This window comes from Pararge aegeria, chromosome 10 (genome assembly GCF_905163445.1).
Source record: "Pararge aegeria chromosome 10, ilParAegt1.1, whole genome shotgun sequence".
Taxonomy (NCBI): domain Eukaryota; kingdom Metazoa; phylum Arthropoda; class Insecta; order Lepidoptera; family Nymphalidae; genus Pararge; species Pararge aegeria.
Genome location: NC_053189.1, coordinates 2,510,593 through 2,538,570, shown reverse-complemented (window position 1 = coordinate 2,538,570; position 27,978 = coordinate 2,510,593). Strand labels below are relative to the sequence as shown.

At 35.4% G+C, this 27,978-nt stretch overlaps 1 protein-coding gene across 1 annotated transcript in view; it reads left to right on the top strand.

Moving 5' to 3' along the window:
• The window catches only part of LOC120627009, a 188,550-nt gene extending 162,712 nt beyond the window's left edge, over window positions 1-25,838 (top strand). The window contains exons 4-6 of the mRNA XM_039894847.1: window positions 17,254-17,387; window positions 24,202-24,403; window positions 25,480-25,838. Of these exons, the coding sequence (XP_039750781.1) occupies window positions 17,254-17,387; window positions 24,202-24,403; window positions 25,480-25,667 (524 nt within the window). The 3' untranslated portion in view covers window positions 25,668-25,838. The remainder of the gene's footprint in view (window positions 1-17,253; window positions 17,388-24,201; window positions 24,404-25,479) is intronic.
• The last annotated feature ends 2,140 nt before the right edge of the window (window positions 25,839-27,978 follow it).

The following is a 27,978-nucleotide window of genomic DNA, read 5'->3' as shown; positions in this document are numbered from 1 at the left end:
CCCACATTTTTGTTTTGTGTTTTAAAAGGGAGCTTTGTTAATGCTTAAGGCGCGAAGTAAGGCAGGTATAAGAACCTTCCGTTCTGAGACAGAGGTGGAGCTCTGTCACGTGCGTCTGCGATGCACTCCAGTCGTGCTCTTTCACCGTGATCTTCTGAGATGTTTCTGGTTTCAATGCTCTGGCTCGACTGACTGACGGTCTTTTTCGGATGGACACTTGCCGATAACCATCTGAGGGTTTTCTACGGCGTCACCGGGTCGGTCGGTTCGGCCGGGTCGGTTCGACGTTAATATGACTGTGGTGGACTGTTTGACTACACATTGTTTAGTCAGAACGCCCCCGTGATCATGGTAAAGGTCAACGTCCGGATGAAGTCAGAAATCGGGGCCCTCGGTCTGTCAAAGAGGCCTACTTACATCAGATTCTCGGTCATGAACTCGTGATGCGTGAATGTCTTTGACCGCCAATGAAACCTTTCGGAGTATTTAATAATAATTCTTAACAATACTCTTTATTTATTTTTTTGTACTCTTTATTTGTACACCACTCAGAAAAACGAGACAAAAAAAAAGAACAAACACATGAAGAATGAAGCAGTATACAAAAGGCGGCCTCATCGCTAAGTAGCGATCTCTGCCAGGAAACCTTAGAATTAGGAAAACTAAAAAGAAAACAAATAGGTGGGGTACACTATTTAGTACATACATACTAATATCTACATACTAATACATAAACCCGACTACACGAATAAAAAAAAAATACTATTGATAAATATAAAAAATAAATATACTAATACATATCTTAATATACCATAAATACTTAAATATGAGTTTGAGTAGATAAATAAATAATAATAGTCGTCTTTACTGCGCGAGATAATGAGCGTTAACAGCATTTTTAAATATGCCCAATGACTTCGACTGTCTTATGTTCAATGGGAGTGAATTCCACAATTCAGTAGCTACAACAATCTACTCGTATTACTAAATAATTGTCTCTAATTTCCATATAGTGTTAGTTTAACCTTTAAATAATATATAATCTTACATAAAAATCCAAAATGCTAACCCTTATTATAACTATTCAACTACTTTTATAACTTAAATTAATTACTTTAATGGAAGGTAATAGCTAGTTGATAACAATATTTTATTACATCCTTGATTGCAGTGGGACAGAATACCCTGATGCTTTATAAGTAGAATAAACGGACGTGCTCGATTACTTAGTTAAGTGTGAGAGGCTCCAACCGGTGGCTTCATAAAACTGTTGAGGTCAACCAAACCACCAAGGGATGTACTTATTCGAAACTTTGTGCGAGGATACATTGTTCGAGAATAATCAATACTTTGCTTTGGGATATATGCCGAAATCTTTGACGTATGCAAGGCGGTTTCTTACCAATGCTCCAGTATATCCAAGTTTGACCTACGTATATATGTGTATTCTCATAGTATATTTATTTATATTTATTATTTAGTATCCTTTGATAAAATGTTCGGCACTGGTCGTCATAGTCATCATAGCCTATTAAATTCAAAGTAAACATAAAAATTAATTTATTTAACGTACTCTATAAATGCCTTTGAAAAGTTAAGTCTGTCTGTTAGATTTTTTTTTTATTCCACTACAAATTAGCCCTTGAATGCAATCTCACCTGGTGGTGATGCCCACCCATGCCCGCTACCATCTTAGATGGCATCATGTGATATACGATGCAGTCTAAGATGGTAGCGGGTTACCCTGTTAGGGAGTATGGTAGCCATACACCTAATCGGTTTCCAAGCGACATCGCACCGGAACACTGAATCGCTTAGCGGCAGGTCTTTGTCGGTATGGTAGCAACAAGCCACGGCTAAAGCCTCCACACAGACCAGACAGAGACATAGAAAATTCAAAAATTATAAATCAACGGGCCAACGATCACGTCGTCATATCAATATGTATACCCTAGTGGAGAATAGCCCTATATCTCTTAGAAGAAAGCAAGCTAGAATGCCGACTCGCCTCGCTGCTCTTATGCACGTTGGTCAAATGAAGTTGAATTGTGGTAGTACAGACCAACAAACAAAAAGTAGTTTCACCTGAGTAAATTTTGGAAGACCTATGAAATACTTCTTGAATACTCATAACTACAGTTATCGTACAATATAGTATTCATTCTCTAGTCAATATTCAGCCCATAAATGGCATAATATAGCTTTTCTGTCATATTATCGCCAATAGCGAATTTGTAACGAATTGCTCACAATATTATTGCCTTTCATATTACGATATTGATTCACGTTAGATTTCTGTTTAGATGTTTCACTCGGTCGCCATTTTATTTTGTTACATTGTGTTTTATTTATAAGAAAATCTTGTTATTTGCCCTGGAATGTCATAATACATTTTGTACGTTTTGTTTTTGTTGCCGTGGAAATGTTTTCCTTCATTTTGTGTCATTTGTATTTCGAAGAGTGGATTTATACGGGAACTGTTTTATGAAAATGTAACAGCTTTAAATTATTACGTTTCTACCAGTTTCGCCTCGAGGTTACTGTTATTTAGCAGCTGAACCTTCTGAATATGTACCATTTTTTGTTAAAAAACTTGATCCAAATGGAGTCTGAATATTAAAAACGATACAAATTCTTTGTTTATCCTCAGTGTTTTAACATCCCACTATTGGGCATAAGCCTCATCTCTTACAAGAATAAAGGGCCCTCTCTGGCGGACTTTGAAGTTTATAATAATAACCGTGGAAGTCCGCCAAAAAGTCAACCCTGGTATGACTAATAAGTCATACCGTTTAGAGTATCCGGGGTTGACTGCTGAAGAAGTTGGCATCTGAGCTGGTTTTGACAAAAATTCTTGACCGAAAACGGTTATTTAACCAAACATTAAAATACTATATACTACTGTATATACTATACTACTACAGACTACTACGTATACTATAAATACTATATAATACTATATCAAAGCGGTGATAGCAAAGTGGGTAGGCCTTCGACTTCACTGAGTTAGTTCAAATCCCGGCACGCACCTCTAACTTTTCTAAGTTATGTGCGTTTTAAGCAATTAAAATACCACTTGCTTCAACGGTGAAGGAAAACATCGTGAGGAAACCTGCATACCTGATAGTTCTACATAATGTGCTCAAAGGTGTGTGGAGTCCACCAATCCGCACTGGGCCAGCGTGGTGGACTATAGCCTTAAACCCTGCTCATTGTGGGAGGGGACCCATGCCCTGTAGTGGTATGATGATTTAAATACTTTTGACTAATTCCCTGTCGCAGTGGTCAGATCTGCAGTCTTAAAAGTGGGAGTTCCTGGCTTCAATCCGAAGCCTCGGCCGGGGCAATTTTAAATTTACAATTTTCTTGATTTTAATATTCCTTGTCATTTTTTTCTTATCCAGTGGGAAGCTTCGGCCGTTACCACGCTACCGATAAAGACATACCGCCAAGAAATGTAGCGTTCATGTTCATATACGCATGTCTGGGGTTTCAAAAGCCATTCCAAGTTCTATGTTCCCTCATTTTTAAACCCGGGTATCGTTAAAACAAGAGTGAATATTCATCTACTAGTCAAGCGCGTCTCATCTTAAATTTGACAGCTGATTGGCGCAGTCGGCAGCGGCCCTGCTTTCAGAGTCTGTGGGCTCTATTCTTACAACTGGAAAATGTTTGTGATGAGCATTAATGTTTTTCAGTGTTTGGTTGTTTATGTATATGTATTTATGTATATTATTCATAAAAATATTATTCATAATAAAAAAAACAACCGCGAATTGACATAAAGACCGCGTGATCCCTTATCGAGTCGAACACCCTAACTACAAGACCGGATGGTCTAGTAGTTAGGATGTTCGAGGCAATAATCGAACTCATGTGATTGTAAAAAAAAGATTCACTGTTCTATACCTTTTTTGTATGCAATAGTGAAAACTTTTTTTATTAGTCTGTTACAAAGATTGCTATTTGGAATAGCTCTTACACTATACAAGGTATCGAAATGGTCGAAGTATTATGCGTATTGCGTATATAACTGGTTTGGTTCATTGTATGACCCGTGATATTAGAGAGTAGATTTATGAAAGACGGTCGATGTCATACTATCTCATTCTCGCAATATTCTGTGAAAGAAATACCAAAATATCGGCCGTCTTTTATAAATCTATTCTTTAAAAGTGCGTTTTATACCTACCCCGTTATATGATGGTGATACTTTTTCTTACTCTTTAAATAAATACTATTAAGGCTGATTAACATGATCAGACCTAAATATTAACTAAGCGTCACTAACCACCAAAATATTACAATATATAAATAATAGTCTAAAAAAAACTAAAAAACACGCTTTTTATAGAAAACCGAACTAAAAAATAGAAATTAAATTTAAATTAAGAATAGTGTTAAAAATTTCAATAAATATAAATTAATAATAGTGTGAATAAAAAATATATTTTATTGTAAAAAAAAGCGTGGGGTGCATGGTGTCAATAGTTATAAATATTTTATTGACAGATATGAGTAGAGTGATTATTATTTTGATAATATCTTAATAAGCACCCAACGCTTTTTTTTAAATAAAATATATTTTTTATTCATGATATGTCTACAAAGTTTGAATCAAATCTGATCGCTCAAAGTGGGTCAAAATCGCGCCCAAAGAAGTCGGTTCAAACAAACATCCAACATACAAACATACAAACATACAGGTGAAGCTAATAAAAAGCGTGTAAAAAGAGAGATACAGTAGTTCAACGTCTTTGATCTTAATGAAAATGCCGACATCCTCTAGAGATCGACTTCTACTGAGGAACTGATTGTACGGTGACTTATACTGAGGCCAGAAAGGGTCCTCTGCTCATCCTACACTGACCGCAAAATAACTCTGTCTAGATAGCTTTTTCAGTCTTTGTGTGACTATTGTTACTCTGTGATATTAATATTTTCTGACAATTTTGTTAACAAAATTGTAAAGAAGTCTACACATTAAAGCTACCGCATTTTTAAAGGAATCTACAATATATATCCGTGACACCCATACGTGCTCAGTTCCCCGGTGATTTCAGACGATATCCAACTTAAAGCGAGTAGTAATGCCTCCGACCCTGCCTATCACGCTGCTTGACTGTGTCAGCGATTCGGCGGCTTTAGTGAGTAGACTCCTCAACAGTCAAAAGTTTGGCAATAAATCAGATCAGAGGTCACAGTGTCGCTAGACTTGTATCTGCCGCCGCTGCGGCCGACGATTTATTGTGGCTCAATACTGTATCGAGTGCCACTAAATCTTATGTAGCCTTAATACAAGATTTGCTTGCTCGCAATTGAGAAGTCGTTTTCGAGCATAAAATACTTGAACATCGGAGTAAAATAGATCTCATTCTGATTGTGTTAAAGCTCAAATTTGCCTACAATTATCTAACGGGGACTTTTGATAGAACGTTTCTAAAATAAAAATCAGAAGTACAGGATTTGCGACTCTAAAATGAGATGTATTAGGTGGTTTATTTGACTTTGACGACACAAAGTTTAATACTCGAAAACAATTCCTCGATAGCGAGCGAACAAATATTGTAATAAGGCTACTGGTAACAGCGAAACTTTGCGGGAGTCTAGAAATCTATGATGACTTATATTTTCCCTCAAATTCTCTATATTGTACTTGTTATGCCAAACAATTAATATTATCACTATATCACCCGTATATTTAAGATCAGCTTGCTGGTTCCAAGTATATTCTCTTTTAGCTAAATCAGCTAAAATCTTTAGTAAATTCTCCAGTCAGAAAAGTTCCTCATTGAATAAGTTAAAAATCTCAAACAATATTATCAATAATGAGAAACACACTTATAATAATTCATTGTAGCAGTCCAAAGTCGGTTCAGGAAACAATCTCCGTTAATCATATTTCTCAATGTTGTATCAACTCGTATCTACCGCCACTGTAGCCAACGATTTATTGTGACTCAATACTGTATCGAGTGACACTAAATCTTCTGGCAACAGTAAAACTGTGCCGGATGAGAGTCAAGATCTATGGCCACGTATATTTTCCTAGAAATTGTTTACTATTTATTACCTATGTAGTGACAAATAACGATGACCACATTATAAGACTAAATTATATGCAACTACCTACTGGGTAAGGGTCTCCAATCTCAGAGCACAGTCACACATTTATTTAGACACACATATTTTACATTAAACTTTTCCGCTTTTAATCCTATGTTTTGTATGAACCGGATAGCTACTGGTCAGAAACGTTACTCGTTACGATAGTTGCTGATTTCCTAACATAAATACACTAGGCTAGGGCACTAATTCATTGTAATAGTCAAAAGTTTCTTAAAACGAAAATCACAATGTCACTAGACCCGTATCCGCCGCCACTGTGGCTGTGGCCGACGATTTATTGTTGCTCGATACAGTATCAACTGACTTTAAATCTTCTGGTGACTGCGAAACTACGCGAGATGATAATCAAGATACTCAACTGCCTCGTAAATTTTCCCTTAAATCACCTATCACCTATCATCTATACTCACCATGGGAAAATAACAACTACTATTATCTCTACACAATCAGCTTTATTAAAGTAGTACAGGTATAAGGTAAAGTAGTACAGGTATCTTCCCAGTAAGCTAGATCAGCTCGTACATTCTCAGATCAGAAAACTTCCTCATTACCATAAGTTTTGATTTTCAAACAGTAATACTCTAGGACACTAATTCATTGTAACAGACAAAAGTTTGTCTAGGAAACTATCTGCCATAAATCAGAAATCACAATGTCACAAGACTCGTATCTGCCGGCGCTGCGGCTGCGGCCGACGATTTATTGTGGCTCAATACAGTATCGAGTGTCACTAAATCTTCTGATGACGGCGAAACTGTGCTGGATGAGAGTCAAAATCAATGGCGAATACTTTTTCTCAAATTATTAACTATAATTACCGGGTGAATGAATAAGTACTTATTATAATCTATACTGCGTTATATTCTAATTGGAAGGAGGGATCTTAAATTAGACCCTCCACTCTAATTTCAGGTTAGCAGGCTTCATCGGTTTTCAATTTCCGGACTTCGGGGTTGTTTTGAAATTTTTTGAGAAGCAATTTTGGGGATTGGCTGACAATTTTGGGGCTGAATATGGAGCCCGGGGTCCTGATTTTGATTCTTAGAATAAAACTCAGGACCCCGGGCTCTATAGTTTTTATACTGGCTGCTAAGCTAAAAAGCTAATTATAATATTACTAGCTGTTGCCCGCGACTTCGTCTGCGTTTGATTTTGTTTTTTAAGTATTCAGTATCGCTAAGCCTTAAATGAGTATAGTAGTATATATATATATAAATATAACATGTAGTCCGGTCATTTTAGACATAAAAATAGTGATCAAATAAAGAAAATTCCGACAGAGCCAAATCTTTGTAGAGACCTTAGGTTTACCACAAGGAATAAAGTGTCAAAAGTCCCCATCAGTCCCATGTGAGCTTAGGGACTTATTCGGGGCCCAAGGTCAAAATTTTAGGTTTTTTGGATTTTTCTCGAAAACGGTAAGTTTTATCGAAAAAGTACCTCGGAGCAAAGTTGTAGATCTTAAAATTCTCTATAAAAATGGTTCCCATGATTTTTTCTCTAAGACCCACTATTTCCCAGATATTTATAGAATAATAATATATTATAGAATAATTTCTGCCGCAGCTTTTAAAGTTTTCCACCTTTTTTCCTTTTCATTCAAGTTTTTGTTATCAGACCAGACTTAAAATGTCTTGGTAATTGTCTACAAAACAAATAAATGTTAATTTTCCAGGCTTCTCTGTAATAATAATTCTACTACCATACTTTAATTCCAATCGTATTTTTATAATCCCGTTTTCTAAAGCTACATTTTGGCAAACATTCTTCAGTTCATCTAACGAAAACTGGCAGTCATCGCTACTTTCGATGAAATTGAAAATTTCCTCCATTGCAGAGTTTATAGCCTCACTTTGAGGACGGCCAATTTTACCGCCAGTATTAGGTCTCAGGAAGGATTTGTAACAACTGTCATGGTATTTAGCGTCAGCAGCAACTAAATCATACTGAAAATTAATACGCGCAAAGACAGCTTTTGACACATCATCAGAACGATCTTTAGCTAATTTTAAAATGGAATCTTTGAATGTAAGTGTAGAAACTTTATGAATTTTTCGGCGATAAATCTTCACTTTCTTCTTTTCTGCTTCTTCATCCGCTTCATCGCCACAAAATAAGCAGTTGTTTTTAAAACAAAAGCTGGATTCACTTATTCGCGCTCTAGTATGAGGTGGACTTACTTTTGAAGTACTGGCCTGTTCTTCCTCACGTTGTCTTTTTGATGCAGAGATTGAAGTTTTCCGGGTGTATGATTTTCTGCAATCCACGTGAATTGTAACGGATTTTTGGCTTCTTAAATAATCAGCAAACTCATCACTTCTCGCGACGCTTGCATCGATTAAAGTTGGCATTCCACGACTGACCACAACAGTTTCATCTTCAGTCAAAAGTTTATTACAAATAAAGCAAAATTGTGACATTTTTTGTTAAATATTAATCAGCACTAACTTCAATAGTAGACGCTTGTAATAAATACGTATAGTCACTCGAACTGCTCGTTCAACACTAAAAGAAGCATGTATACGTGAACGACACCACATGGACAAAAGAATAGGCAGATGTTTTTCAAGGCCAGATGTTATTCAAGTAGAGGGGATTCGGTAAGGGACCGGCGGTCATTTTAGAGTAAATTTTCTTAGAATAGTATAATGTATACATAGAAGAGGCACGAGTAGGCATTTTTGCTTGCTTGAGTACCTAAATATGTATATACGTGGCATATGTGTGCATACTATGTAGAACATGATTCTTACAAGCGCAATATCTGGGAAATAGTGGGTCTTAGAGAAAAAATCATGGGAACCATTTTTATAGAGAATTTTAAGATCTACAACTTTGCTCCGAGGTACTTTTTCGATAAAACTTATCGTTTTCGAGAAAAATCCAAAAAACCTAAAATTTTGACCTTGGGCCCCGAATAAGTCCCTAAGCTCACATGGGACTGATGGGGACTTTTGACACTTTATTCCTTGTGGTAAACCTAAGGTCTCTACGAAGATTTAGCTCTGTCGGAATTTTCTTTATTTCAAATGTCTAAAATGACCGGACTATATATCATGATCTGCTTTGCGTGTTAAATAAAATTTATAAAAAAAAAAACTCCATGGCCCCATAATAAACGGAACAACCTCCTGGTCTTGATTAATCCTAATTTTAAATCTTAAGGGAACTGTATCGAATAACTGACCAAGGGAAATTACTTGCACCAAGAAATAACATATTCACATGTTCTTAGACCTTCGACATAAACCCATTACAGTCCCACTACAGGACACGGGTCTCCTCCCACAAAGAAAATGGGTTTAAAGCCGTAGTCCACTACGTTGACCCAGTGCGGATTGGTGGACTCCACATACCATAAAGAACGTTTTGGAAAAGGAATGCAAGTATCCTCACGATATTTCCCTTTGTCGTTGAAGCAAATGCTGCAAACGCACTAAACTTAGAAAAGTTAGAATCGCGTGCTGGGATTCGAACTCGGCCCCCGAAAGTGAAGTCGAAGGCCTTCCCAATGGGCTATCATTGAAATACACTTACACAATAATAATAACGTTTTGTTATTCGATTACATTATGCCGTGTGGTGACGGTAGATCAGAATACAGTTGATAAGAACTGTATTCTGATCTACTGTCACCACACTTCACCCATCTTCTCGCGGATGTCTGACGAGACGACTACGGGAATATAAAGGAAAACGGACAGCAGGGTCGTCTGTGCTACTACTAGTAGAAGGTCTACTGCGATCACCAACACGTCTGCCCAGGGCGCAGCGTGGTGATTACAGGCAAACCCGTTGGACCGTTGGAAGATACCTTTAGATAGGACTGTTATAGGCTATGATCATATATCAACAAAAGTTTTCCAAGCAAATTAATTCGTGGACTGGTTGAATATATTTTTATCGTTTGGTTCGTTCATTAATTTCATTCGTTCGTTCATTTAAAAGCAGAATATTCCAATTTTTTGAAAATTACGAATTCATTGGAACTTTTTCAGTTTTTCACTGGAACTCCTAAACTATACAGCTCTCGAAAATTTTATTATTTTATAAATTAACATACTTCTAATAACTTACTTAGGTGGTTGGATTCAAACTCAGTACCTATCGATTAGTTATTAAAAATGCTAACCACTGGACAAAAGAGGCAATTAGCGAGAAAATCATAATCTTGGGCTTTTTTCCGACTCATAATACAAAGAACAGCATTTGAGTACAACTTTACAATGTAGGTCCGAGAATGTAATTATTGTTGCTGGCACACCGGGAGACCTGTGTGTAATTAGGCATTCATTAAAACAATGTAAATTGTAAAGCTAGGGTGAAATTGAAATGTTAATAAAATTCTTCAAACGCCTAACCAATGTATGGAAAGTTAAATCAAAGTTTTTTAATAATATATGCTTTTACGTATAAAATAACTTAAAGCTGGTATTCCTAAGCGAACATATTGTTTGTTTATTATACCTTCTCGAATAAAAAGCGTTTTTAACCCCGACGCAAAACGACGGGTGTTAAATTGTAGCTCCTGAAAGTATGAACCGATTTTGATTATGTTTTTGTGTCCCAAAGAGTAAGTCTGGAGTAAAAAATCGGTCCAAAATGGTCGCCGAAACAAAATGGTGAATTCCATATTTGTTCACAACTCAACTTCAGACATTATACCACTTTATTATGGTATTAAAGTATTTTTAACTACACTTGGACGAAATATTACACCCATGAAAAGTAGTAGTGCACATAAAACAAACATTAGTGTATGTTTCACACAAGATGACGTTGTAGTTGCTTTTAAAATGATAATCAGGCATAATGTGGAATTTGGTGGTAAGAGAACCTTAGTTGCCAAATAGCTCAGGCCGAGAGTAGAAAATAGAATAGAAAAAAACTTTATTGCAACAAAACACAATAATTGTAGTTTGCTGGGTGCAAAAGCGGCCTTACCAGTACAAACAATAGATGAACTAGATGAAATAGATGAAATAGGATCTATTAAAGGCAACCCGAGCGTGCGAAGGCGATAGGTTGAAAGTGGAATATAAAGTTTGAGCCGAGATTGTCGGAGAGCCGCAGGTTCGAATTCTAACGGTTCCAAAATTTTGATATGCTTTTTAAAATCGTAAAATTGATAATCTTGATTTCGTTATTATTAGTCTTTAGACTTTAGTATATATAATAAAATATGGATTTCGTTAAATTAGGTTTCCTTTATATTAGTGGAACAAAAACAGCGTCATGCAATCCAAATTAAAAGTTATTTATACCATAGCGGAGAAGAGTTTTATGCGAAGAGGAATCTTTTCGACAAGATCCAAAATGGTGTCATGTGGACGTACCAATTGCCTTTTCGATTATAAGGGGATTTACAACCTTATCTCTTTAATTCCATCAACAGTATCATTCCCAAGGATACGCGGTGGCTCGTAATATGCCAAAACCAAAATAAGTAATTCCTGAGGTCTGAAGAAGATATATTGTGTCGACCCGACAAAGCGTGGGATTATAGCAACGGTGAAGGTTTTATAACAGGTGTTGCGAACAAGCATCATTACCAAACCAATACCGGCCAACTACAAGGCACGAGTCCTCTCTTATAATGAGAAGGGTTTAGGCCGTATTCCACCCCGCTGGCGAGGTGCGGATTGGTAGAATTCACACGTCGTTGAGAACATTCTGAAGAACTCACGATGATTGTCTTTACCATTGAAGCAAGTGATATTTAATTACTTAAATTTAAAGGTACATAACGCCGAAAACTTAGAATTAAGAACATACAGAGTATTTATTCAGCCATTATTTATTGCATACAGTGCATTGTCTTCAAAAACAGTGGAAACGCCCCACGCATGTCTCATCCGCGGTATCTTGCTAGATCACAAACTTTTCCCTTTTTTACCATTTGATGGCAAGCGTTTAGAACATTAGATATGAAATAAACAACTGCTAAATAAAATGAAGTGACTAACCGCAGGTTCGAGTAACACTACTAAATTGGAGTGGTTTTTGATGCTTCAATATTGATCGTGTACACGGTTTCTGTAATTTGTTAATTCTAAAAAGTCCCAACTCAGTCCCACCGAGGTTGAAGTGTTTACTAGCACCCGTCTCATTGCTGATATTACGTATGTTTATTTCCTCCGGCTCTTCTTTGTATCCATGTCTGAACTTTAGACAAAGCGTTCTCAACTAAGTTGAAATCGATCCTCAGCTGATTGTAAATACCGTGTTCCCGATAGCGATGAACTATTTAACTGAACTCGGACGTACTCCCGCTCAATCTTACTTACTGTGCAGTAGAAATTTATTATGTGGCAGTAAATAGTAATACGACCCGTTCATTGCAACTCTACCGCTATAAAGTTATCCTTTGTTGAGAATTAATGAATAGAAAATGTAATTTTAGAGTCTGTTATTAAAAACAAGAAAAACTGCAAATTTAAAAAGATATTCCACGATAATTTAGCCTTTGTCTGCAATTTTCCTCTTCATCGTCATCATATCAACACACTACCGGGCACAGGTCTCCTCCCACATTGAGAAGGTAGATAAGGCCACTTGTGTCAAGTCTACCAATCCGCTTTGCCAATGCGGATTGGTAGACTCGACACACTCCGAGAACATTATTGCGAACTCTTAGACATGCATGTTTCCTCACGATTTTTGGCTTCACTGTTGAAGTTAGTTATATTTTAATTGATCAAAACGTACATAACATAGAAAAGTTAGAGGTTCGAGCTGGAATTGGAACTCGGCCCTCAGAAAGTGAAGTCGAAGTCCTATTCACTGGGCTATCACCACTGCAGTCTTATCTAGTGGTAAATAATAACGCAGTCTAAGATCCGCACTTTCAGCGGTCATAAAGACCACATTTCTAACCGGTTTATGTGCGGCGTCGTACTGGAACGATGAATCACTTAGCGGCACGTCTTTACCGCTATAGCTACAGCCAAAGCCTGGCAAGTCCGTTTTAATATAATTCGGTTATATATTTATCTTTGCCTAGCCTTCCTTGGAATTCAACAGGCATTTGATATGGTTTGGCACAAAGGCCTTCTAAGTAAAATAAAACAACTTTTACTCCACTCCTTGTTCTTGACACTAGCATCATACTTTAAGGACAGATTTTTCCAAGTAAAGCACCAAGAAGCTTTCACAGCTGCACTTCTGGTGTGCCCCAAGTCTCTGTTCTGGGTCCAGTATTATACAACATCTTCACATGTGATAAGCCTCACTTACCATATGTCACTGTTGCAACTGTTGCAGACGATGCTGCGTTCTTATCTTGCAGCAAAGATGCGGTCCAAGCAAGTAATCTAATTTATGGCTCATGAAGTGGCGAATTAAACCAAGTGTTCACAAATCGCAACACGTAACCTTCATTGAAAACTGGTGAATTTATTGCTGTAAAATTAGGTCAAGAAACGTTAATAGAATATAAATGTGTAAAATTAAAAGAAAAAAAAATTATAAATATTTTTACATCTTAAGACTTAGAGCAAAAAAGTTGTATTTTCAGGACTTTTTTAACCACTATGACAGTATTAACCTATAAAAATTTCCAACGTAGTCCAAAACAAACATTTCTGTAGCAAACACGTCTGTGTTTGGTACTGCGATTAGGTATTCTACGATCAATCAGTTATTCTATCCGGATACAGGAAGTTACAAGTATCTGCGTCAAATCCAGTGCTGTGTAGATTTAAGCAACGTAATGCACTCACTTTTGCTCCAGTGCAAAGTTAACAAACATTGTAGCCAAATATTATGATACTATTTTGACGTTAAATTGAAATTTTACCCCGAAACATTCAATACGAAGTAAATGCTTTGAAAGAAGTATTTTTAAGTATGAAAAGCAGAAGCATCTCACGTTAAAATTATATTATGAACAAAGTATACAAAAAGTTATCTCTTTCAAAGCGATTTAGAAAAAGGTATTTAATTTGATAATAATTAATTTTATAGTATAAAATGAGGGTTGAAAATAGAGTTTCCAATTTTAATTTAGGATATATTGCTCACTATTTAGGCTATAAAGGCCACCATATAAAATATATTATGCTGTCGTGGACTTTTCTGGAACTGTTAAAAAGTTTATCCCACCTTACATTATTTTTATTTAACTCTAAAGATTTCTGCATCGCTCGCTAAGATAGCTCCCAGATGGCATATTTTTATCCGATTCGCTTGAAACTTATTGTTATATTTTCGATACTAACGTATTATATATGTATATTCTGATGCATAAACTAAATTACTGTAAAGTTTTATCAAAATCCGTTCAGTAGTTTTGCATCGCAGTTTGCATAAAAAAAGAGTAACATGCATCCATCCACCCATTCACACAAATTTTCGCATTTACAGTAGGAAGTAGGAGTAGGATAGGATACTGGGTAGGATTCCTTATAACGAGGTTACTTTTTCAGAGCGATGTTCACGAAGGTAGGTACGGTGATAGTCTAGACTTCCTTTCAGAGTGACCGAGTACTTCTGTGAGAACTGCAACTCTTAACCTTTTCTTTTTTCAGTGCAATCCCACCTGATAATATGTGATTATACATGATATGGTAGTTATAAATACTTAAGGGTAGGCTTTTTATAACTCTTACAAAGCCTATCATTAAGTTTTTATAACTCGTACTGGAGATTTTCTTTATTTTATATCATCTTCATACCCTGTGCATACCCTCTATGCACGCTATAATCAGTGATCTATAAAGAAGTTCGATTGAAAATTCAAAAATTCAGAAACCCAGATTTGTTAAAAAATTAAGTGATATCTGTTAACTGATATTGTAAAATTCGGTATTAAATATTTGAAAAAGGGACAAAACTGAAAAAAATAAGCAGGAAATGTGGACAGACGCATAAAAGAGGCTTAATGGTATGGCATAAGGTCCCGTGTACACGCAGTAGTAGTTGTTTGTGTAGTAGAGTTTTTGTCACAGAGCTCGTCCGAGGAAGTACTACTTCCAATTTAAACACCATGTTTATATCTGCCGCCAAGCAGCATTATTTCAATGTTGTTTTCAAGGTTGTTGGACACAGGGCGCAGTGGCGTGCTTTGAGGGTATGCAGATGGTATAAAATGAAGAAAATCGCCAGTAGGTACGAGTTATAAAAAACTTAAGGATAGGGATTGTAAGAGTAATAAAAAGCCTATCCTCAAGTATTTATTACTAATACTGGAGATTTTTAAAATTTTATATCATCTGCATACCCTGTGCATACCCTCTATGCACGCCACTGATAGGGCAATACGTTGCAGGACGTGTTCCTTGCGAGCGCTTTGAATCGTTGCTAATTATTTATTTTTTTATTTATACTCTTTATTTGTACACCACTCAGAAAAACGAGACAAAAAAAAAAAGAACGCACACATGAATAATGAAGCAGGATACAAAAGGCGGCCTTATCGCTAAGTAGCGATCTCTGCCAGGCAACCTTAGGATTAGAAAAACTAAAAAGAAAAACGAATAGGTGGGGTACACTATTTAGTACATACATACAAATTCCTACATACTAATACATAAACCAGACTACACAAATACATCAATACTATCGATAAATATAAAAAAAAATATATACTAATACATATTTTAACATACTATTAATTGCTATGTTTTAAGTCGATGGTTTTCCACTTACCATCAGGTAAGCCATCTGATTGGTCCGTCTGTCCGTCTTTTTTATAGTAATAATACTATAAAAAAGAACACCCTATTATTAAACTAAAACAAACAGTCAACGAATATCCCGTACAAGAGACAAGAGAAATGAGCATTTTGCAACGGCCAGATAACCAGTTAGTTGGTTAGCTAATAGGGCAATATTTCGGCCGAGGAACTCTAGTCTTGGGCATGTGACGGTTGCCTTAGGATTAGCTGTGCACTACATTTTCTTAATTGCACAATATAAACGCTTAGAACACCGCACAAAGACATCTTTGCATTAAAATACTATAAACCTCCTTAACTAAAATACTTCAAAAGCAACTCTAATATTTTTTTTTTAAGAGTGCATAGGGTCCATTACTAAGCCTTCTTTGTTATTCTCACATTTCGTGAATATAAATTCATATTGCTACTGTAACAATACAATGGTTAAATTATGCATAAGTCGTTTCTCGTAATCGATGATCTTTGTTTTAGTATTATATTTTTGATCGGTAATATTTGTGTAACTACCCTCGTAACATTTTCTTTTTAGCTGCATTCAGTTATGTTAATAGATAATATGTTTTATCGATTTACTAGCCGTCCCCGCGAATTTCATTTCCCCCCATTTTATAAAGTACAATACATCTTACTAAAACTCGTAAACTCATGTACATAATGTACCTCTCTATAGGTCACATGAACAGTTTTACGATTAGGTATAGACAACATGACGTGCGCTGTCAGTTGTGTTTTGTTACTAATGAACGGCTAAATAATTGTTATGATTTTAAATAAAAAAATAAAATAAAAATTTAGTACTTATTATCCTATTCCGGAATAACAGGAATCAAACAAATGAAAAATAATGAAAATCGGTACATCCGATCTCAAGTTATAAATGGTGTAACTAAGACGACTTTGTTTTATAAATATAGATAAGCACCTTCTATAGTGTACGTTTTAAGTTTAATGTTTCGTCTACCAAGCGATTTTTTGTAATTCTTTTGAGTAATAAAGATCTGAAGCCATAATCAGTGATCTATATAGAAGTTCGATTGAAAATCCAAAAATGGTAGGAACCCAGATTCATCCAAAGCGAGTTGATAAAAAAAGAAGTGATATCTGTTAGCGGTGGCATTGTAAGAATCGGTGTTAGAGGCATATTATATAAATATTTGAAAGAGGAACGAAACTGAAAAAAAATTAGCGGGAAATGTTGAGAAGATAAAGATGTGTTTTTTTTAGTTTATACTGATTTACTTTGATAACAAAAATATACGATTATTTTAGAAGAAATTCTCATGGTTAGCATATTAATGTACTTCTGCTAGGTACAAGATTTATCTTTTCGAGACAGGGATTAAGAGCTTATTCTCACCACGCTGCTCAGACGATGGTTACAAGGTATTATATAAACTCACCTAATACCAACCAATAAAACAATATTTATTCTTCTCGTTTCCAGCACTACCAACATTGCTACCGGTGCTCGTGACAGACAAAGATCGTTACCAACCCGGCGCTATGCTGCACGCGAACTGCACTTCACCACCTGCCAGACCTGCTGCGAATCTGACTATATTTATCAATGAAGAACCGGTAAGGCTCCATTCTATTACTTGTAACACATTAACAAAATGGCAAAGTTCACTCTCCTTCTTGTATCAAATGTTATTATTATGGTTATAGACCAGTGTATGGGATCTCGACATCACTTTCGGGAGGGTGAATTCGAATCCCAGCCACCTCTAACTTTTTTAGTTGTGTATTTTTGGCAATTAAAATATCACTTGCATTAATGGTGAAGGAAAACATCGTGAGGAAACCTGCATGCCTGAGAGTTCTTCGTAATATTCTCAAAGGTGTGTGGAGTCCACCTATACGCACTGGGCTAGCGTGGTGGACTACGGCCTTAACCCCTTCTCATGGGTTGATATGATGATGATGATAATAGTGATTGAAAGGATGAATTAATAGATATTATTGAATAAATGAAAGAATGAATGCACTTTTATTGTACACAAAACAAAAAAAAACAAAATTACAAAAAGAATAAAGCACCACAAATTACAATATAACAAAAAGTAACAATAAGAGGTCATGGAATAGAGCAGAATTAAAAAAAAAATATATAAGAATAAGTGTATAGAGGAAGTTAACTAGAAGGTAAAATTTCTAAGGTATTTAATTACGCTTCAGCTCACAAAGCAAATCAAATTAATGTTACTACGAATTTAAATTACACAAATGATCAAATACAAAAAAAGTAATTTGTGTTATTTAAATTATGTTCTCTGTATCTGTTGCGTGTGGTCTTTTTAATTTATTTTTAATTTCGTATTGTATGTAGCCTGGGGAAACCAATTGAGAAACTGTAATGTCTCTCTGGTTACCTATCTTGATAAATGAATTAATTATTAATTACTGACAGGCCATAGTTAAAGCCGTTTACGCACGTAATGTGGCCTCTTTTATTCTTCTCTTTCCTCTTCTACTATGCTGTAGATGATGGTAGAATCGAGTTCTTCCAACGTCTCGGGTCCCTTCAAAAAGTGAGAAAGTATAAAAAACCATAACTCTCGATACTGTACTACTCGCAGATATATCGAATAATATGACCTACTTGACCGTGAGGTCTTGATTGTGGAGTACTTAAATTACGCACTTTTTATTTGTTCTTAGAAATTCAGTTCCAAATGTAATCACGGGAGGGGCTACTCATATTTTCATACAAAATTAATCATAAGCAACAACTCCATCTTCACGCGTTAAAAATATAAATGATCACCTTATATTTATGTATTTAATAAGGGGAAGCCTGCCATTGCCAGACGGGTGATCTGTCCTATGTAAGGACCATTCCACCCTTTCTCCGTGAGGGACTTAGGTTTTACTAGTGTCCGGGACAAATCCCCCCTGGAGAGGTTTTCTAGATTTTACTTATTCTATCCTTACCTTGTAATTCCCATCTTTCTAGTGCGTACATGGGGCACTCATAAAGCTGTCAGGATAGGATGGATCTTCTACAATTTTCATTATTGTTAGGTCTCTTAACAGGCAATGTCAAATGGTTATGCCTGCTATCAGTGCTACATTGGTTCTGCTCTGTGACATTAGTTGTTATCGAATGACTTCAAAAACAATTACGATTGCCTGTATTGCGTCGAATTGTTCCATCTTGCGTTCAATTCTCTTTCGGTGATGCCTTCCATCACTTTTTGTTATGTTATATGGAATGCGTAAATAAGACTCGGGATTGCCTTACGGATCTTAATAGTGTTTTCACCTCTCGTCGTTTTATGATTACTCGCTACGAGATACGGAAGCAATTAACAAGTTTGCTTCTTCAAAAGTTTGAAGTTGGAACTTCATCCTCGTCTCAATAAGGTAAGAGAAAAATTTCACTCCTTAGACGCACGACTGCTCTCAGTCTAAGTTTCCAACAAACGGGAACTCTCCGAAAAAGTTTACTAGAAAGTTCCTTGTGTTTGTCAGTCGACCATTTATAATATTGTTTTGTCAGAGTTTGTGCCTGAAGATCTCTGCAGCTCGACAAATTGCAACGATGTAATTTATATAGATAAATCAAGTTTTGATAGTGAAAGATAGAGAAACTGATGAAATAAGAAAGAAAAAACGCGCAAACACGATTTTATCGCGTTTGCGCATTTTTAAGCGACCACTTCCAGGCAACTCTTAAAGGAATCAAGATTAGGTAAAACAGGATAGTGCAATAGGTCAACATTAATTAGTATTGTATATTGAATAGTGATTTAAACCTTTGTTTCCCTTAAGTTCGATCTTCGGCACTCATGTCTTACTTTTTCGAGTTACGTGTGTTTTAATTTAAGGGATGAATTTTTCACGTACTTTAACTGTAAAGGAAAACTTCTTGAGGAAACTTCTCCATAATGTTCTCAAAGTCTATCTATCCGCACTTCCAGCGCAATGGATAACGGCCTTCTCATTCTGGGAAGAGAACCACCCTCTACGGGTGGGGATGTGTTGATACTGATAAAGATAAACAAGCACACATACACAGCAACTTAGTTAGGAAACTATTCAATCAATTGGCTACAATTTATTCTTAAGCATTGTTAAGAAAAATAATAAATGATAGATAGATAAAAATAATAATAATAATAAAATCTTTTATTTGGGAAAAAAATAACACATAGCAATTAACATATAAAGTACGAGTTAAACAAAGAAACTTATCATTGACAACTTAAACTTTTTAAAAATAAAAGAAAGGATCTTAAAATTAGGTTACAAAACCATTCTGGAAATTAAATTCTGGCAAAGTGCGTGTTGGAAGTCTCCACACGCTCTTAAGAACTTTATGGAGACGTAAAATCAAGTTAAAATCATATCAAATCATCTTTATTTGATACTTGTGGTACGTTCGTCTTAAAATGCTCACATTTTACCATAGGATTATGACGTGCAAATATTTTATAACTAGCTATTACCCGCGACTTTGTCTGCGCTTGATTTTGTTTTTTGATGTGGTATTAAATTTAGTTGTAGTTCTAAAAAGATTTAAAGTATTCAGTATCCATAAACCTTAAATGAGTGGTTTGCTGCTGTCCGATGAGGAGTTCTGTCCTCAATCTCCAACCACATTCATTAGATCTACACAAAGTTTGGTCAAAATTAAACACATATTACAACCTCTATACTAAAAAAATAATTATTTAAATCGGTTATAATTTGTCAGAGTTATGGTGTAAAATCGTCAAACACTTTCATCCCCTCTCTCAAAGGAACCGAGTTTAACGTCAGGATAAAAAGTATCCTATATTACTTCTAATACTTCCAAGAATATGTGTACAAAGTTTCATGAGGATCAGTTAAGTAGTTTTTGCGTGTAAGCGTAACAAACAAACTTACATTGACATTTATAATTATAATATTAGTAGGGATAGGGATAGGGATAGGGATATGGATAGGGATATTATTAATTACAATTTATAATTATTAATTAAGATTACTGGCTATTTATTCTATATAATTTATTACTTATTATTTCATTAAAATATGTACGATTTTATAAAAAATAGAATTAAAATAATAAATTTAAAAATCAGATCTTATATATTTTTTTAAATTCATTAAAATTATAAAAACAGGTCTACGAGGTAGTCAAAAAGTCTAAGGTATGGAGTTTAATGCACGGTGTTTTCCTTCACTAATAGCAACAAACTATACTAATCAATTACATTCATTATATTTCATGTGGTATTCATTAGTTTTGCAATTCACACAACTGCATTAGTCGAATTTAATTTTTTTCATGTTTATTCAATTTCACAAAGAGTTCAGAGGCAGGTTCGTCTACAAAGTTTATAAAAATAAAATAAATGGATCTACTATGAGTTTAGCTCGATGTTATATCGAATGCTTTTTGCATTCAACTCTGAAAGCAATTGAGCGTGATCCTAGAAACTTTGTTGTTGTTTTATATTTCAGTCAACGAGTTTTAAATTTTGTGGGACATATTTATTTTTTAAACGCGTCTGCAGTCCTTTGTCCATTGAAAGCGGTTTATGTTATCGAGTAGGGTTTTATTCTATACATTTTTAGTAGCCCCACCTAAAAGTCAGACTTTAAGTTCAACGTGTCAGTATGAGCTCCCAAATGAATGGACCGATTTTTCTGCATTTTTTTCTATTTGAAAGCTGGCGTTTTAAAAATTATTATTTGTTTTAATTATTCATGATTGAAGGTTAATTAGTTACGTAACTAAGGATCATTTGTTACTTAACATAAAGGTCTTACTCGTTGCGTTGAACCTGCAGTTAATGTTTCCCTAACTTTGTAGTCCGATATTGGAGCTCGCATCGCGCATTAGAGTACCTCAGTACCATCAGATATAACACAGGTCGAAGCTCTTTATCAATTTCGTAAGAAAGAAAAGGCCCGGTATTTGTCAGGATAACATTATTATAAGTATACTATCTGGGCAACGTGGTTCGCCCGCCGCGCCGTTGGTTTAAAAGAGTTTAGATTATTTTATAAAAGTACTTCGGTCGCCGAACTAAGGCATACCATCGGGCGATGCCCTTTTAGTTTGTTTTCTCTTAATATATATTTTTTTTTTAAACTAGGCTCCTAAAAGTCGAGTGGTGATTATATTTTACACTCATGCTTTCCTCGTGGTAGTTTCCAAAATTGGCGCGTTTACACTAAAAAACAAAAAACCATCTTCAACTACCTATTTAATTTGTATAGATTAATTTACCCCAGAAGAAGTGTTGCAGCCAACGTATCGGTTTAACATGTTTAAAAAATAACAGCTGTTACTGTACCGTTACTTTTATCAATGTATTGGTTTTACTAGAAAGTTAAAAGATAAAAATAAACAGAAGATTCTTAAGACATGAAGTCATTTAAAACGCTATTTATTTAAAATGTTAGTGTAATTTAGCTGATTTATCTACTAAGCTAAGTCGTCATTTCAACCCATTACCGGCCCACCACAGGACACGGGTCTCGTCCTACAATGACAAGGGGTTAAGGCCCAGTGGACTCCAAACACCTTTGAGAGCATTATAGAGAACTCTTGGGCATGCATTTTACCTCACGATGTTTTCCTTCACCGCTGGTGCAAGTGATATTACAATTGCTTAAAAAACGTACATAAAATTGAAAAGTTACTGGTTGGGATTCGATAAGTGGAAAGTTGGGCCCCCCAGAAGCGCTGTCAAAGTCCTCCCCAATTGGCTATCACCGTTTAGTAATACCCCATAAATCGAACCGAAAAAATTAAAGTGCACCATTAATAATATATTTCAACGATAAAAATACATCAAGCCAAGATTTATTCAGTGAAAAATTCAATTTCAAGTATAAAGCACCATATTTTCATATCTACCGCCATTGTATTGAGGCAATTTCTTCCAGAGATACGAGCTTTCTTCCACTTTAGAGTTGAAGAGCAATTATTCAGTTTGGTCCTTATAACTTCATCCTAGTTCATCTCAAGATGCTGGTTGGATTTCCTTTAGTGAGATATTATTTTTACATTCAATAAATAGTTCTATACCCGACCACTTCAGTGACTATCGAACTTTTCCCAATAATGATTCTTTGTCCGGTTTCTCGGCCTTCTTGCAATAAAATACAGTTGAGCAATTTATAAGAGTTTGCTTGTTTGAGTTGCACGTTGCTTATTGGATCTTATTATAATATTCGAATTTATTATTCTTTTCCCATATGGGTGTCCGCATTTCAGCTGTATGATGGACCTAAGCATTTTATCATTCTTATACTATCTCAGCACGGCTAGCATAGGCAGGAGACAATTATCTCCCCGGGGAAAAGATAAAAATGTATCTTCTCCCACAGCTTTATTAACTCTCAGAGAACTTGCGCAGAAGTGAAAATAATATCCAAATAATATATGTGTATTAATAAACGGGGGTAAACTTCTTCTATTCCATGTGCCAGTGATTTATTATGCCTGCGTGCACCTTATCTTACCAGTTTATTAGAAAATCCATAACATATATATATGACTAGATGTGTCCCGCGTTCCTTGTTCGCGTTTCATCATCATCACATCAACCCTTTACCGGCGGTAATAAGACAGGCGTTCAGGCAGGCGGGTAGACAAGCGGGCCAGACCGTCACCGGCCATATATGACAATATTATTGGTGGAATACTGGTAGGCAAGCGGGTAGACAGGCGGGTAGGCAGGCGGATAGGCAGACGGTCAGGCGGGTGGGAGACAGGCGGGAAGGTAAGTGGGCAGGCTGGCGGGCAGACTGGCGTGCAGGCTGAATATAGGCATGAATAACATGTCCAACACACATATTTATTTTATCACCTTTTCTTAGAACATCTATTTATAAACTATCACTTGATGGAAAGAAGGTAATTCAAATCATCTTTTTAACCCCCGACGCAAAACAACGGAGTGTTATAAGTTTGATGTGTTTATGTGTGCGTGTGTGTGTGTGTGTGTGTGTGTGTGTGTGTGTGTGTGTGTGAAGCTATTTTTGATGAAAATCGGTACTATATAATATGACAAATTTTAAATCAAACACGGCCGCAACTACAAATGGCAAATTACATTTTAACAATATTTTCACATCTCGCTCAACTCAACAATCAAATGAAACGGATGGACTAGTAGAGTAATATTCACGTTACAAGTCGGGGGTTTTCCAATATATCAATTTAAAATTACCATATGCATTATGCAAAAATCAAAATTCAATGTGCTGTCTCAGTAATCGTTAATTTTTAAAGTAAACTGTTTGCTAAACTACCGCACACACTTCACGTAGTTAGAAAAAAAAATGCGTTCAGTCATTCTATCCATTATAAAATTGTAATTATTTATAATATATAATTTTTGTAAAGACTAAATTATAATTAATTGATATTTTTATGTTTATGTTTCAGATAAGAGCATCAGAAACAAGTCTTCAACCATTCGAAAACGGTCTCCTAACAGCCAAAGTGGGTGTAGACGTGAAGATAACACCAGAACTCTTCCCCGGCGGAAGGCTGAGAGTCGCCTGCTACGCTACAGTGTACGATGTTTACAACCAGTCCGCTAAACTTGATTTCCTAACTCCAGAGACCGACCCCAGACCTGAAAGAAGTAAGATTAACATTCTATTACTTATTTCAAAGCTCTTAGCCAAAACCTAAAAACCTTTTACATCTTAGCTACATAATGGTTATAACTACTTTCTTATATTTGAAATTAACTATGTGGGTCCCAAGCGCGCCCTGTTCTAAGGAGACGCAGCAACCGAAAGTAAACTTATTTCAAATTATCCAGGGTTTACGCGTACTACAGTAGTTCAATCTACTAAAGTACGCGTAAAGGGCATTGCAAAAAGAAAAACTTTCCTTCTGTGAGCGTCGGCCAGAGCTTTTGTCACTTCTTTGACTTCCGCTGGCTATGGGCGCATTACTACACATTACTACATTAACGTATATTTATAGGCCTGCGACTCATTTTGGTTCTTTAAAATCTGTCTTGTAATGTTCGTAGGAAAAAAAAAAATAATTATATCCTATTTCTGCAGAATTTATAGGTTTTGTTGACATAAATAATTTACAATTATTATTTCCCGCAAGAAAGCTCCCTGAATATTATGGCTTTACTCCTGCCATCGTAGGCAAGCGTTACAAAATTATGTCTATATAGAGGTGACGTCGTAATTTTCATTTCGGCGTTTCACCTGCCATGGCAGATCGATAGATTGTGCAGTTTTATTAAATTAGAATTAAATTAGAATTTAATAAAAATACGTTTTTCTTAATACATAAAATAATAATAATAAAATAGTTTATTTTTCCAAATTTTTACAGTTTTAACAAGATTGCAAGTTTGGAACCTTCTTTTAGATGAAGTTGTACACCTGTATCAGAAGACAATGCATACATGAATGATATATCATTTGAACACAATATTTTATCGATTCTGTGTAACTGTCATCATGCCTATTGTGGACCTAACTCCCTTCCATCTATGGAACATTCTATAAAGTATTTGCGGTTTTGCACGACAGATAGACAAATTTCATAAAAATCGGCACCGCATTGACCGTGCTTTGGCGATGCTAATACTATAGTAGCATCGCCAGCCAGCCATTAGCACGTAATATCAAGCGACACTTCTGCTCTTTTTCAACTCGCTGTTCTTATATGGAACTAACTCTTTTTCAGTAACTCTCGGAGGCGGAACATCCAAATGTGTCCTCAATTGGTTTCTACTGCTCCTTCTGTTCTTCTTACCGATGCTGGCAATGGGCGAAGATTATGGACTTCTCAGCGAGGACTTCCTAGATATACCCTTCACATACTACGATGAAGAGAGTGAACAAAATGCCATCATCTCTCTCGTTGGAGGGTGAACCTGGAATTTACTAGACTAGTTAGTTAATATGAAATACGAATTTTGTCCGTGAAGAAGTGAATCCAATGTGTTGATATAACTAAATGTACTTAAGATATACTTCAGGTCATCCTTCTTTTCTATTATTCTCTGTGAGTGTGTTTTCACTCAATGAAGTGGAGTGGAGACGTTCATGTGTCGACCAATCAGATTATTGAGGAATGACGTAATAGTTGCATGAAATTATCTTCCTACAATCGCATTGCAACACATCTTATACGTATTCCGCTCCGCTCCATTTAACTCATCTTTGCCTTTATGAAAACACACTAATCATTAATAAGTATACGCGTTTAAATGTAATTTGTTGTTGGTAAATGTAAGGTGTTGTATTTCAAGGAAATGATTCGGGTGCACACTAGCTAGAACTAAAAATATAAATAAAAGTACCTATGAGAAATTCCTACCAATTTATAATCTCAGCCCTGGAGTTGTGATTACGCTAACTCCGGTAAAAGAAATCCTCATTCCATCATTAAATCCTCGAACCCATTTGAGTTGGGTTATATATATTTGTTGGTTTGGTTATTTTTGAACTTTATTTATTTTTATTTTTTCTACAATTTTACTTGTTTACTTTATATTGTTAAATATGCACTGTTTGTGTTAGTTTTATTTGTTCATTTTTACAATTTATTTCAATTTTTTATTAAAATTTAACTCTTGTTATAGTAATAACGCAACGGGCGACGCGGTTGTTTGCTCAGTTTGATACTGGAGCAGACTGAAAATCAGCGCTGAGAATTGTTGCTAATGCACAGCATAAGGCTGAGTTTGCGGCGATTTGCCATATTATTAATAATAAATTGATAAACATTTAGTTAAAAATCTTGTATTAACAAAAGTTTATGGCAATAAAGGATTATTATTATTATTAAATTAATCATTCGTTGTTCATACATGTCGAAAGCACAATATCGCGAATTTGACGAGAGGGTCAAGATATTTTATTCCAAAATCAGCCGAATTTTAAACATACTAGAATTAAAGAGGATTCAAATCACAAATAAAAATAACTTTAATGGTAAAATTCCTTAGTTAATATCGTCACCACCATCAGAATCACTGAAACAATCCTGAAAATTACTCTTAATCATTAATAATTTCCGTTCGTATGTGATATCAAAGGGGACATTGTGTTCTAATTTTTTATGTGCGGTATCAAATGTATAATTTTTTTAACATTTATTAATTAGTTCATCTATAACATTGTTGAATGACGAAACCTTGTAAGGACTACGTCGATGATTAATTTTATTTTTTTAGGTCAACTCGCATTTTTAACTGACTTACAAAAAAGGAGGAGGTAAAAACAAAATACTAACGTATGTCCTTAGAATTATGACATTTTTAATTTTTACAGCCGGTTGGCGCAGTGAGTACCTTGCTTTCTCAGTCTTAGGCCGTGGTTTTGATTCCCTAAACTGGAATATGTTTGTGTGATGAACATGAATGTTTTTCGGTGTCTAGGAGTTTATCTGTATATTATATGTAGTTATGTGTATTAGATTCATAAAGATCTGCTATTTTAGTATCCATTACACAAGCTATGCTTACTTTGGGGCTAGATGGCGATGTGTGTATTTATTTATTTAATTCTCAAAATCTTACCTTTCATTTCACTTAAGTTATATTAAGTATATGAAATGCAAATGTAAACTGATTTTGTGGGGAAAAAGTCTCACGAGCAGAAAAAAATTCACGACCTTCTGCACTATCTATTTCTAGAATAAAAAGTTTTTATTTTTAATCGCATTGCTATTTGATTCAAAATTAAGTAAATTAATTTTTGTTATTTTATCTATGTTCATAGAAATAAACTAAAAAAATAGAAGTAGGTAGATTGAATATAATTTATATTTTAATCAGAACTACGTATACGAAGCCTCGAATTAGAAGGCAATTTATGTATGGGCTACTGAGGTTATAATAGTAAACGCTTTGTTTTATAATAATAATTGACAGCCTCAGCCATCATAAGTGGAAACCATTTTAAACAGAATTATGTCGTAGGGCATGAAAATAACTCGTCCTACAAAGTGCACCCTGTGTCCAGTAACGCCAGCAACTAAGCCTCGTGTGTCTGTAATCACACCGGCAACCACGACCTTCAGGCCGGAATGCCAAAAACATAATAATAATAATTTCATTTATTTGCATTAAACATGGGTTACATAATATATGGTAAATAGGTACAAAATAAAATTGATCCAAACATGTTTTGCCATAAAGGCGTGCAACATTTTTTACGTATACAGATCTATTCAATT